The 13,842-nt window shown below is 40.8% G+C and overlaps 1 protein-coding gene across 2 annotated transcripts in view; it reads right to left on the reverse strand.

The window, feature by feature from the left end:
- Positions 1–13,842, reverse strand: part of Man1a1 (mannosidase alpha class 1A member 1) — a 171,184-nt gene that overhangs the window by 23,846 nt on the left and 133,496 nt on the right. For both annotated transcript variants that reach the window (XM_029542453.1, XM_021204538.1), the window contains exons 7-8: positions 5,277–5,400; positions 3,935–4,028 (exon numbers count right to left, since the gene is read on the reverse strand). In XM_029542453.1, coding sequence (XP_029398313.1) covers positions 3,935–4,028; positions 5,277–5,400 — 218 coding nt within the window. The remainder of the gene's footprint in view (positions 1–3,934; positions 4,029–5,276; positions 5,401–13,842) is intronic.

Below are 13,842 nucleotides of genomic sequence, written 5' to 3' on the forward strand. Positions count from 1 at the left end.
CACACACACACACACACACACACACACACACACACACACGCAGCGCAAGTCTAGCAGCAATGATCACACACACACACAGGCAGAGCAAGTCTAGCAGCAATGATCACAAAGCCAATTTTTCTCCCATGGCTAGGCTAGGATGCTCTTTAGCTCAAGCTAAGAAGCAGCAACGACCACTTTTACAGAAGGGTAAATAGAACTATTGCTGAGAGAATGAAAGGTCAGATATAACACACCCCAGTACAAAAACCATTCAAGTAAACAGTCATTGAGTTAGTACAAAGTACTGTGTTCCGGGTTAGCAAACACGCCCATGGCACGTTTACCAACCTTTAAAGCTTTGAATACTGAGGAAGAAGGATGTGTAGGAGTATCAGGAAGGGGACTGTGGGTAGAAATAACCCACAATGTTCATCCGGAGAGAAAGAAGTACGGGTGTAGTTAACACATCCAACCAGATCCTTCAAGGAGAGTTGGCTCCTGGAAGAACAGGTATGTGATCTGGAACTTAGTGGAGAAGTTAGATAAAAGAGTTGAGGAAACAGCATAAGGACCCCCCCACCCCCCGCCATAGGTATGGCCAAGTAGGCCACAGTTGAGAAATAAAAATAGAAGCCTTTCTTCCTTCTGGCTGGAACACAGGATGGAGGATGGGAGAGGGCAGGCATGAGACTCAGCAGTTCTGTTTGCTTTCCACCAGAGAGCTGGATGATAAGCAGTACCAACAGAAAAGACTCTTTGTCCTGGAAAACAGAGCCAAACCCATAGTGTATGGGCGACTGAGCAGGTGAAGTCGGAACGCTCTGCTGTAACCCCCCTGAGTGTCCTCCTGAGTGACCTCTAAATCCTAAATTAAAGCAAGGAAGCCAGAGATCATAGAGACTCTTCTCCGACTTTTGAAACATCTGAGAGAACTTTTGTACCCGGCACCCTTTCGGTAAATTATATATCTAACAGTCTTGTATGCAATATGCTGGTGGGCCTCACACATGTCAGGTTAGTCTCAGTGCCCCTCACACTCTTAAAGGGCAACAAGTACCTTAAGACAGTGCTACTTTGAGTAGGATCTAGTAACATTAGAAACTAAAGCAGAATTCAGTAAGATTTTTGTTAATTCATTGAAAGTAATAGTTACAACAACAAATGATATTTTTCTTAAAAATGTCATTTCAGAAATTAAGCGTATCAGTGGGAAGACTCACACTATTTTACTCCCACCCCCAACCTCCTTAATGTTTGCTTTCCTGGCTAGGTCCTCGTGTCTGATCCAATTCTGATCCATGAGTATACTTTGCTTTGGCTAAAGTATACAAAGAGAAGTGTCTCATACAGTTTTACAGCTGGAAAAAGGAAGCACATCTTAATTGCCCATTCAGGGACTGGAGGTGGGCCTCAGCTGGTAAAGTGCTTATTATATAAGTATGGGGACCTGCGTTGGATCTCTCGGAACGCATGTTAAGAAAAAGTGGGCATCATGCCATGTGCTGGTAATATCCGTAACTGGGAAGGCAGAGACAAGAACATTCCTGGCCAGTGAGAAATCTTACCTCTAAAAATAAGGTGGATGCTACCTGAGGACTTCAGGTTAATACTTGCCCCCCCCCCCCACTATATGCATGCACAGGAATATAGCCCCATCATACACATGCAGTTATATATAACAAAAACTTAACAAGTGGCATTTAAAAGGTTAAAGTTCTACAATGCAAGGATACAAATCATACCAATAAACTGTGTTTTATGTGTACGTGTGAGTGCTTGCATGTATGTGTGCATGTTATGTGCATGCTCAGTGTTTCCATTGGGCCGAAGAGAATGTATGATCCCTCAGAACTGGAATTTTAGGCAGTGTGAGCCATCAGAAGGGTGCTGGGAACTCAACCTGGGCCCTCTGTAAGAGGAGCAAGTTCTCTTCACCGTGGGGCCATCTCCAGAGCCCCTCCATGACCTTTTATACCCTGTTACATTAAAATCAACTGAGTATATTTTTGTTATCACTGGATCTTTTGGTTATGCAGGTACTGCTTGTTTGGAAACTATTGTGTTTTTTCCCTTAGTTTGCAGATATACCATGTCGATGCTTTCCAGTACCTAATAAAAGCAAAACCACTTTTTAAAAAGTCACCACCAATACCATCAGGAAACTAATGAAGTGAAGTTCATGACAAGATAGACAAGGTTTCTAAAATTCTAATTTTTATTTAGAAACTCAAATTTTACCACCACGGTTACAAACAGCAGTTTTTGATCTTCAAGCACCAACTCTAACCAGGTCTGAATAAACAGCTGTTTTTAGTTGTACTTTGGAGTAAACATGGTGACTCATGACAGGACAATCACAATCATCCCAGAGCCAGCAATAATATCGGTAATAACATAATCTTGAAACACACGATTTCTCTCACCCAACCGTTAGGTTTTAACTTGTATCAGAAATGCTTCTCTGTACTTTCCTTTCCTCATACAGTTGGCATTACTGTGATGGCTGGAATTGATGGTGAACTCGGGCAATCTAGAGGTGAGTAGGAGACAACCCTCTCAGAATGTCTGCAAGGGAGATTCTAATGGGAGCTAACTGGAGTGGGAAGACCCGTTCTAAGCCTGAGTGGTACCATCCAGTGTGATAGGGCTCCACACTGAATGAAAAGAACAAAGCAAGCTGAACATCTCTCTACTCCGAAGGGTGCCTCAAGCTACTGCCACCATGATAGATTACCCCAGGGAACGGTGAGCCGGAATGTAGCCTTCCTTCACTAAGCTGCTTCTGTAAGTGTTTTGTTACACTAAGTCACTCATGTGATCACCTTGCCATTCATGCGCACAGGTGGGTGTTCACTAGAATCAAACTCATTCCTCGGCTTCATGAGAACATGCAGAAGTGACACTGGTCTATTTTAAACTGTGGTAGAAAGGACAGTGACGATTAATACTGTTTGGTGTTTGCTTTGGTTCTTATACAGCCAACCAGATTTACTCACCATGTCCCCTTGATATAAGTGCAAATACGCACAGGGAAAAGGCAAGTTGTCTCAGTATTTATAACCTTTTGACCTTGTGGACCCATGAAAGGTGTCCGTCCAGGACTCATAGCAATCTGTAGACCACACTGATTTCGAGTTTTCTTTATGGGTCTAAGGCCTCTAGATGTGGGCTCAGCTACCAACAGGAGACATGGGGGTTAGCATGTCTCCCCTGCCACCACTAACATGTTCATTAAAAGAAGTACTTCTAAAAGAACAGTGAGGTATAATTATCTAAGTATATGTTATTTAACATGAAGAAAAAAAAAGCCAAAATTGGGGTACAAATGTAACGCCTTAGACATAGCATGGCACCTCAGTTGCTTTCAATTGATACTAACATACCACGTGGCCTTTCCAAATTGGCTTGAGAACATTCCTTTTTACAAATTCCATGTCTTTATACCTCTGTTGGAAGTGACCTGAAGTGGGGGATTTCTGGCATCAGAAGATGTGTTTGACACTTATTTCTGTTCTAAAGGTAAGTCACTCACAGGAAATCTTTATCTGGTAGCTTAAAATTTTGAAGAGAAAGATCTCTGTCTGAGCTTCTAATTCCCCAAGCCAAAGTCAAGAGTGTCAGAAATGCAGCCTAGCTACTGCCCTGGGAGGAAGTATCATTGTCATGTGCACAGAGGAACCCACTTTCCTTCTAAGCACACAGGCAAGCTGCTGTAAGCAGAAGTCCTCACCACACTTGTCAGCTCTTCCTTTCCGACTAATGGTTTCAAATATGCTTCTAACAAGGCCAACAGAGCCCAGCGACCTGCGGAAAACAAGCTGTGTGCTTCCCCAGCAGCGCGCGTTGTAAGGCTGGTTACAATCCATCCCTGCTTCTCAACATTCCTTAACAGGAACTGCACTTGCCCTCCCTCTGTCCCCACACAAGAGTGAATGCTCAGGGTTGGACTTACGTTGACCCCACTGTCCACTACTGGGGTTCAGATAGTTAGGATAAAGGCCTTCTGGTTTGTCCAGTTTGTTCAACACTGTTCGAATATTCATTACCTATAAAGGAAAAGGAATGTTAATGTGAAAAATCTAAGAAAAAGTTCACATGCCATTCTCTCTCTCTCTCTCTCTCTCTCTCTCCAGGGTAGAAAAAAATTTCAGATATGAGAAAAGTAATAGGAATAAGTGCATATAGTCAAAGGTATTTACAACCCCAGTTCACAAATTGAGACCTCCAGTTTCTATAAACAATAACTACATTTTTGGAATTGTGCCTTTGAATATGATGATATGGAAAAAATATAAATATAAATAGTAAATCAAGAGAGAAGACAAATGGTATGGGAAAAATAAAAGAAAAGGAATTATGCAAATCCCCTCATTGAACTCCACCCACTCAGTGCAAGGGTATAGGGAGAAGGGGGATACTAAGGAAGGCGGAGTCTTCGCTGTCCCTGTCCCTTCCCCAGCCCCTTGTGCAGAGGCACAAACGAGGTTTTGGGAGCATTTATATGCCAAGAGTCCCAGGACTGAAATCTACCTTTTCTAACCCCTAACTGCAGACAGATCTGTGACCACAATGTTAGAAATAAGGTTCTGTTCTGAGACACTCCCTAAGGAATCTTTGTGCTGTGGAAGTGTGTGTTCTCTGAGGACACGGTGGACAGGACAGGTGGTGAGGTGAGGTGGGTGGCCAGGCTGCTCTGTGGTAGTCAGGAGGTCTGGAAAGGCTGATGTGCTTGAGGGGAATTTCAAAGAAGTGAAATAGAACTCTGTCAAGGAATTTTGCTTAGAAGAGGTAAAAGCTAAAAGCTGAGTGGTGTGGTAATATTGTAATAGATGGGTTTGCATCTTGAAAACAAATCTATTCAGATGCCACTTCATATTTATATAAAACTGTAACCTTTCACATGTGTGTTTCATACAGTGTATACTGGGGTACATATTTTTAGATGGATCCCAGCACTCCGGAGGCAGAGGCAGGCAGATTTCTGAGTTCGAGGCCAGCCTGGTCTACAAAGTGAGTTCTAGGACAGCCAGGGCTATACAGAGAAACCCTGTCTTGAGCCCCACCCCCAAATTGTTTTTCCACACAGGTAAGCAACTTCTTTAATGTACAGCAAGCCACAAGGGGGAAGGTGGGCCCTCTCACCGAGAGTTACACAGTATCAGAGTTACACAGTGTCAAGGAAAGACTAGGTTGACAATCTGGTCAGGTGAAATAAGGCATGTTACAAAGTGTCTCACTGACACACAAACATTGTTTCCTTTCCCACGCTCAGCACAAGTGTTTCTAAGACTCACCTTTTCTGCAAAGACTGGGTCTCCTGATAAGTGGGACAAGTGCATAAACTCCAAATGCAGCGTTCCAAATTCCGCCAGAATGCTGCTGCCTCCAGAGGCCCAGGGCCAGTTCCGCCCGATCCCACTATGGAAAAAAAGAAGCAGTAGTTATGGATCAGGTGAACTATTTTCCAAGGTTCTAAGTGGCAGACTTTGTAAAGGTCACACCTCTGGGACTCTATCCCTGTAAGAGTGGACTCTGGATAACATACTATGACATTTTTTTTTTTTCTGGCTACTGGTTTTAAGCTTTGACTTCTTTTTTCCTCGTGAAACTCACGGCTGACTTAAATCAGTACGTGCAAAATATGTTCTACATAGCATAGTTTGGAAGGTCCAGGTGCTATGTAGTGTCCACGCTCTGATGCCTCCTCATACAGCTTTTCAATATTTTAATTGAGATTGCATGGAATTTTAGATATTTGCATTATCTTTAAAAATCTATTTGGATAGGAGATAGATTTCAAACATTCTTTACCCAAGAACTTCTGTCCTTTTCCAAATCCTGCCTCCAATTACTAGACTTCCGTATGTGTATTTTCACACTAAATTTTATCTATTTTTTTTTAAGGCACTGACTCACTGCCTGTCTTACTTAACTATGCTTAAGAATATAAAATTATGTTATGTAAAGTTCAAAGGCATGAGTTGCAAATATATTGCTAGATGGTTTATCTCAAAAATACTTTTAAAAAGTTTTTTTAAAAAAAATTTTAAATGTGGGTTGTGTATGGTTTATGATTATGCTGCTAGTGCATGTATCCTTAAGTGCAAATGCAGAGACCCTGGGGAACATCTTTGCCTTTCCACATTACTCTTTTTGCCTTACTGCCTTTGAAACGTGATCTTCCGCTGAACCCTGAGCTGGGCTGAAGGTCAGAAAGCCCAGAGATTCTCTAGTCTCTGCCTCGCCACGGCACTGGGGTCATAGAAATATGGAGTCGCAACCAGTCTTTTTGTGGGAGAGGTAAGATTTGCACTCAGCTCTTCATACTTGTACATCGAGTATTCTTACCCTCTGAGACATCATCCCAGTCTCAAACATGAAATGACTCTTGAGACATGATCAGACTTTTGAGTATAGTTTATTTCTGGAGAAACGCTTAAATCTTCGAGACATATATGATAATTCAAATAAAGTTAAACATACACCTGGCTGATAATTTTCAATTCCTACACCTGTGAATGCACACCTTGGTTTTGGTTCAGACTTGCATTTACTGCACATTATTTGCTATGCAGTAGTAGTGACAATGAATGACACTGGGTTACAAGCATGCTGAGACAACAAGTCATTTTCCTCACAGCCTTTAAAGAGCATTAGGAGGCAAATATTTGAGCAGAAAAAAAAAAGCCCAGTCTGGTATGTCAATGCCAAGGTAAACGTGAGACAAGTTCTTAGGGAATCTTGTACAGGCTGTACAGTGCAGCATTAGGAATCACAGGATGCTTCCTCTGAGCTCAGAGTTGAGTTAAAGAAGAATTAGGGAGGGAGAGAGAAGTGAGGAGGTGAAGCTGGCCCCATGCCCACAGTGGAAGGTACCTAGGGCAGGGTCTGATCTCATGGACGTAAGGAGAGAGGTGGCAGGCACAGTGGCTATCACACCTGAGCCTGGCACCCGAAGTCGGCTGAAAGGCTGGTTTCCCTATTTTGAACACAGATGCGTTTTAAGTGTTCTTGGTGCTCCTTAAACTTTCAAGGTACCCCTTCTTACAGGGGTAAACCTTGTCAGCCCTTTCATCGCCTCTAGTACCAGGCTGCTGAAGAATGTGGAGCCTGAAAGACGAGGATGCTGGGCACGGGGCACCCTAGGTCAGCCTCCCTCTTATTCTCTATCCATTTAGAGCCAGGTTCAGGTTTTGTTTCAAATCTCACAAGTATGATTGATATATCTAATGAAAGGGAACACTGAGAACTGAAAACATTGCATTCATTCATTCCAGACAATGTTGTAAATGTTCAATTCTTGGAGTATGTTAGTTTCATAAAAGGAAGGTTACATTATCCAGATGGAATGGAAAGTTACCTTCAGATTTGGTTAATCCTGGCCAGTGCAAGTAGCAATTGGTCATTTGTTGTTAGGACATATCATCTATACATTTCATCCCCAAAGTAAAGACTATTGAGCAGAAGTATAAAATACTCCGTTGAGGAGAAACATTAAAAACTAATTTGTGACCTAAGGTCATATCTGGGTAAGACACTGACAGCTTCATCCTAGAGACGGAAGAAATCAGGATGTAGTGAAGAAGTCCAGCCTAACTTCCAGAAGCCCAGGAACTGATGCATTCAAATTAGGGGATTAGAACATGTGGAGGCACACTTTGAAGTGCCAGTTAAACAACCTAAATGAACTAAATAAAACTCAACTGTATTGAGCATCTACACGTTTGTTCTTTGTAATTTATGTGATGTGGAAGGCAGCTGGGTTTATGATAAGTGTGAATAAGAAAGAACGGTTTTGATTATCTCTCAGCACGCAGAATTAAATGTATTTCAGTACAAATTATTTACAAGATGGCTAGCTGTGCTGGTCCTTAAATATGCAACTAGGAAGTAGCTGAAGGAGTCAGAAAGGGCACAGCTCAATCTGAACCTCATAGACAAATGTACAAAGACCGGCAGTTGACAGGGGAGTGGATGGAGCTTACCATGTGACGGAGACCTGTGTGACCTGTGGGACAGCGTCTACACTTGCATACCACATAAGTCAAACTCAAATTCTGGCCACTCAGAGAGGGATCAGTAGAAAACGTTCTAAGACTGTTTTACTTAGCATTTTAAAAAGACATGGCCTAACCTAGACTGACATGGGACTCATGTTAAAGTTTAGGTTGGCCTTGAACTTGTGAACCACCATGCCTAGTTACAAGGTTTTTTTTTTTTTTTTCTCTTCAGATTCTGAGTCTAGTGATGAATCTATGCATCCCTAAAGCCAAAATTCCATTATAGGAATAAAAATAGGACAGACTAGGAAAGGGGAAATGAATCCCGCGAGAGGTCTTCTCTCTTGATTTAGAAGTCACGGTATCCCGTGTATCCTGCTATATCATAAGCCAAACATTTTAGTTCTTCAGTCCAAAATTACTCTTATCTGCAGGAGCAGGGGATTGAAGATGCTTTTAATGTTGTTTCATGGCCCAGTTGTAGCATTCTTCGCCTGGCCTGTTTTATAAACATAAGAATAATATTCTAGAAAAATATGTTAAAGGCAAAATAATAGCTTGTGTAAAAAACAAAACAAAACTATTAGCTTCATAAGACAACCCTGAAAGGGAGGGCCATTTAAATATTCCCAACCTTGTTATAACATCTATATTTTAAGCCAAAATGATGAGTCAGTCTATAGAAATGTATACACAAAGTGGCAATTAACATGATCTGGGCAGCTGCCAAAGGGATGGTTCAAAGAATCCCGGAACAAAGTTTTGAACTGCTGTGTCCATCTAGTTTCACGTACTTCTGTTTCCCCCAGTGTCTTGCTCTTCTACTTTAAGCAAGAATACTATTTGATCTGTAACTGTCACCTTGTAATTAGCTTCAGTGGACAATATTCTACTAAGGTCATCAGTACCTGAAAATAAAACTTAGCACAACAAAAAATAGTTGTCTTCAGCAAGTGAAAATACGAAACTGTCTTTAATAAAGACTGGACTCATTGGGTCCTTTAAAGCCTGTGAAATAGTATTTTTTTCTTTTTTGATCGAGTTTATACAGTTTTTTAGTAGAGGCGAGGCATCCTCATTCTACTGTCCTCAAAGCACTAAGGCATGATCATTTACTGACCTCATAGCTCTGATTGACAGTGGGTTTCATGTGCCTTTTCTGTCGCCTGGGAATAAGGGGTAATAGGGACAGAGGAAGAAAACACACCACTAATGTCCCATTCTACTCCTGTCGGAATCCCATGGGAGATAAGCTAACTCTTCCTAAAGCCTGTAATGAGGTGAGTAGCCAGGTGAGCATTCTGGATTGATGTTGCACCCTTTCAAAATAACCTGAGGTGGAGCTTACCCCACGGGAGTGTGTTTTATCGTCACCACCCAGATAAAATTGGGTCAGTAGTACATACAGTTGGCAGCGTAGCATGATCAAATACAACAAATGCAGAATTTACAGAGCTGGAATGAGCCTTAAGATCCACCAGATTAATGTATAAACAAAGCATTAAACAGTTATACAGTGTCCATTAGCTATGACCTTCAATTTACCCTTCGCTCTGGCTGCTTTTTCTATGCAAAATGGAAAAAGGGAGCAATTTTCATTAAAAGAAAATAAGAAAAAAAAAAAAACCCTATACTCTTTGCGAGTCCTCTTGCCTGAATGATTTCTGATTAGATGATCAGTGAATAAACTTCCTTTAAGTCAACAGTCTGCAATCCAGTTCACTCCTTGGGGTAACAGAGCCATCAGTCTTTGGAAGAAAACCTCCCCACATCCTATATATTACTCTAAAGTCTTACTCAAGCATGCAAATGTAATGGCCCACAGGGAAATTGAATAAAAAAGAGGAAATTAATCTCGTATTACTCCTTTTGGATTCTCTTAAAAGCACAAATTAGGTAAGAATAATTAGAAATTTCATCAATGATTGTTTCATTTAGCTGTATCCTCAAAGATAATCGATTTAGAGATGTGGTGATTTCAGCTGCATGGACTGATGTCTCCTTCCTGCAGAGGTGTGGAGAGGAGAGCTAAGAACCCAGTAAAAGGTGCATCCCAGGGGGCTGCCAACTTAACACAGGTCAAGACTGTCCCTCAGTCTACCATAGGAAAGCCAAAAGAGAGGACCATGCCCTCAGGGAAGAGCTGCTGATTCAGGGCAGCCCTTTGACTAAATTCCTCACAATCACAGAGGATACCTCTAAGCAGCAGCTTGAGTGTGCTTAAATCTCTCCAGACTTTCCATACAAGACTTTCCAACAACGTCCAGCGTAACACTCAAAATTTGTTATAGTCGACTCAATGTCATCATATATATTTATTTCAGATTATTTTAATTTATTCTGATTCTTAATATCCTTATTTGGGTCTCATTAGCTAAATTTGGGGCTGCAAGTTACAAAGACAGAGGTGCCAAGAAGCATCTCTCAACCTTCCCCTGTGATCCCAAGAGTCCAAAAACGCCTTTCTCCCTGTTTGTCCCTTGGGTTTGTCTCATTGCTAACTGCTGTCAGTGAACAGCAGATTAGATGAATTAGGCTCTCTCTGAATTCTTAGGATTTTATTGGGTTCAAGAAATATTATCAAAAAAAAAAAAAAACATCACGAGAAGACATTTTGGTGCATGTAGGATGCATGAGTGGGCACATATATTTCTATATTTTACATTAAGAAAAACAGAATCATATTCTACACATGGCATTAAGTACCTGTTACATTCCTTTCATTTTCCAAGTCAAAAGATGCGCGCACTTATTTTTGTTGAGTGTGGTTTCTTAATGGATATACTCTCATTAATTGACTTTTGTTTTGTTTTGTTTTGTTTTGTTTTGTTTTGTTTTGTTTTGTATTTTTGAGACAAGGGCTCATTATGTAGGTTTGACTGGCCTGGAATTCAATAAATACATCAGGCTGGCCTTGAACTCAGAGCTACTTGCTTGAACCTCTCAAGTTCTGAAATTAAAGGCTTATGCCACTACTTTTGGCTTGTATGGCTGACGTAAAACTTAAAACGCTATTGATGGGCACTGAAGCACATTTACATTTATTTCTCGCTACTATTGCTAGTTCAATGATGTGTCTAGCTATACCTTTTCTCTCTCTCTCTCTTTTTTTTTTTTTTTTTTTTCTGAGACAGAGTTTCTCTGTGTAGCCCTGGCCGTCCTGGAACTCACTCTGTAGACCAGGCTGGCCTCGAACTCAGAAATCTACCTGCCTCTGCCTCCCAAGTGCTGGGATTAAAGGCGTGCGCCACCACTGCCCGACCTAGGTGTACCTTTTTAAACTACTAATTTTCAGACAGAAATAACTACATAGCCTCCACCTGAAAGATGTTACTTTAATTGTCTAAACTGAGAAGGTGACGGATATGGGAATGTATAAGGGAGGTGCAAATGGCCAGTCTGATGTCTTGTCACATGGAAAGAGATATCTATAGCTTGTGGGAGTCTCCTCACTTTATCTCATGTAAACCATGGCACTAGGTCCTTTAAATTGGAGCAGGTTAACGGTAGTATTCATCTGTACGAAGACACTTCAGAATGGAAGAGAAGCATGCTATAGCACATCCTTTGAAAATGACCCCCTTACTCACGTGGTTCTCTAGTCAGCCCCTGAAAATTCTCCCACACTTGAACTTTTAATATGACTGTTCCACTGCTTTGTTTTACACATACCACCACTTCAAGACAGTGAAATTGCAATAAAATTTGGCTATGATTGTTCACCTACATTGTGAAATCAGCAGAGATTCCAGGAATCTAACAATTCTCCAGTTTCTGCATCACTGTCTCTTGTTGCTACAGCGGGTAAGTGGCTTCACTTCTATTGGCCCTCAAGATCCTCGACACAAAGATGCCTAATCTGTGCCATGAACATAATCCCAGTTTTTTGTTTTTTTATACTGCTAAGAAACAGAGGCACCCAATGAACAATTAATTTTTAAAACAAAGCAAAATAAAACAAAACAAAAAAATGTTCCACTGGCTTCCACCACAAACTTGGTTTTGAATGATGTACTATTGTGTTTGTTGTTACTATGTAGGTACCCCCTGACAATCAATTAAAACACAAAACATAGGTCTGTGAGATGGATGAGTGGGGAACAGCTGCTGACCAGTGAGTAGAGTTGAGTTCAGTGCCTAGAAAAGAGGGAACTGATTCACAAGTTGACTGTTATCCTGTATTTATGCACTGTGGTACTCATATGCACAGGTGAAAACACACATAGGCACGTACAGACATAGGTACACACACACACACACACACACACACACACACACGCACACACGCACACGCACATGGAGAATAAAAAATGTAATAAAAATACTCAAAGAAAATAACTATATAGACAACCTTGGCTGACTGATTTCTTGAAAATACTTAAAACAACTCCTTGTAATGAATCCTATCAATGGTACAAATCTATGAGCTACACCGTGCTATTTCCATAAACACATATGATAGGTTCTGATCATGTCTACACCCCATTTTAATAATTACGGCTATTTTACTTGTTCCATAAGAGTTGAAGGTCTGGCATCAATTACCTTAGGATAGGTGTAACAATGGAGCACTTTCTATAGGAAAGAATAGTTTGGTATCAGTTTCTCCAGAAGTAATGTTAGTCTTTTGCAGAAAAATCTGTGATCTATCAGGATACTGTTAAATGACTTTGTTCAACAGGCTGAAAAAATAAGTATTTCCAGATGTTCCTTGCCAAACTCAGTGAGTGGGACTGAGCCAGTCAGTCATGTCTAACTTAATGAGTGCTTACTCTGGGCCAGCTAGTGTGTGATATGACATCAAACTGTTGAAAATATGCTTAGGTACTTTTAAAGTCATCCTGGCCATCACTGAAAGTGTTAAGGGTTGAAGTCCCACACTCAATTCAATTAAGTTTTTGTCCAGTCAGCTAAGCTGAATACACAGTCTGGGCAGGGCTCTCATATCTGTCTTTTCTATAGGCATTCTTTAAGATTTTTATTTGAGAAATCAAGTGGATTTTGATTATATTTTTTATAAAAGTGAGTTTTTCTCAGTGTTCTACTGAACATTCTGATACCCCAATGCTGAACTCAGATCTTCATTGTTGGTTTGTTTTCCAGATATTAGACTTTTGGGAGTAATTGCAAGAGGATTCCTTCTTTGATGCCAAAAGAAGATGGGCAATAAATTGTTTCTAAGGCAAGATCAGCAAATGGAATATTGAAAAATCTATAGTGAGAAAATGTAAATACCATAATCGTTCTTTAAATTCTCAAATGACAAATTAATTGCAAAAATGGTTCAAGAAAACAGATGATGTTTAGATAATCCACACTAGTAATTAGGGTGTTCTTTTAAGGCTGTGTTATACAAGCTCAGCCTTTCCTGTTAGCGTATAGAGTAAATATAACTAAGAAAAGAAACAACCATTAATCAAACCATCTTATAATTTAAGATAGTAGCTTTCCTTAGATTTGAATTTTTATGTAGAAGTGATACACAGTATATGTCTGGATTGTGGTAAAAACAAACAGATCTGGGGAAAGGCTTTGGTTGCTAAAGTGGTTGCCTTCCAAGTATGAAGACCTAGGTTTGCATCCTAAGGAACCATATAAAAAGCTGGGCTTGGTGATTCATTCCTCAACCCCAGCATGAGCACGTGGGAGATGGAGACAGGTGGGTTCCTGGAAGCTCACTGTCTGGTCCATTTAGTCTAGGGCACTTGAAGTTCCAGGTCAATGAGAGACTGAGGTGGAACTCCCATGAGGAGTGACACCTGAGGTTGACTTCTGTCTGTCTGTCTGTCTGTCTGTCTGTCTGTCTGTCTGTCTGTCTGTCTGTCTCTGTCTGTCTGTCTGTCTGTCTGTCTGTCTGTCT

This window comes from Mus pahari, chromosome 9 (assembly GCF_900095145.1).
Source record: "Mus pahari chromosome 9, PAHARI_EIJ_v1.1, whole genome shotgun sequence".
Classification (NCBI taxonomy): domain Eukaryota; kingdom Metazoa; phylum Chordata; class Mammalia; order Rodentia; family Muridae; genus Mus; species Mus pahari.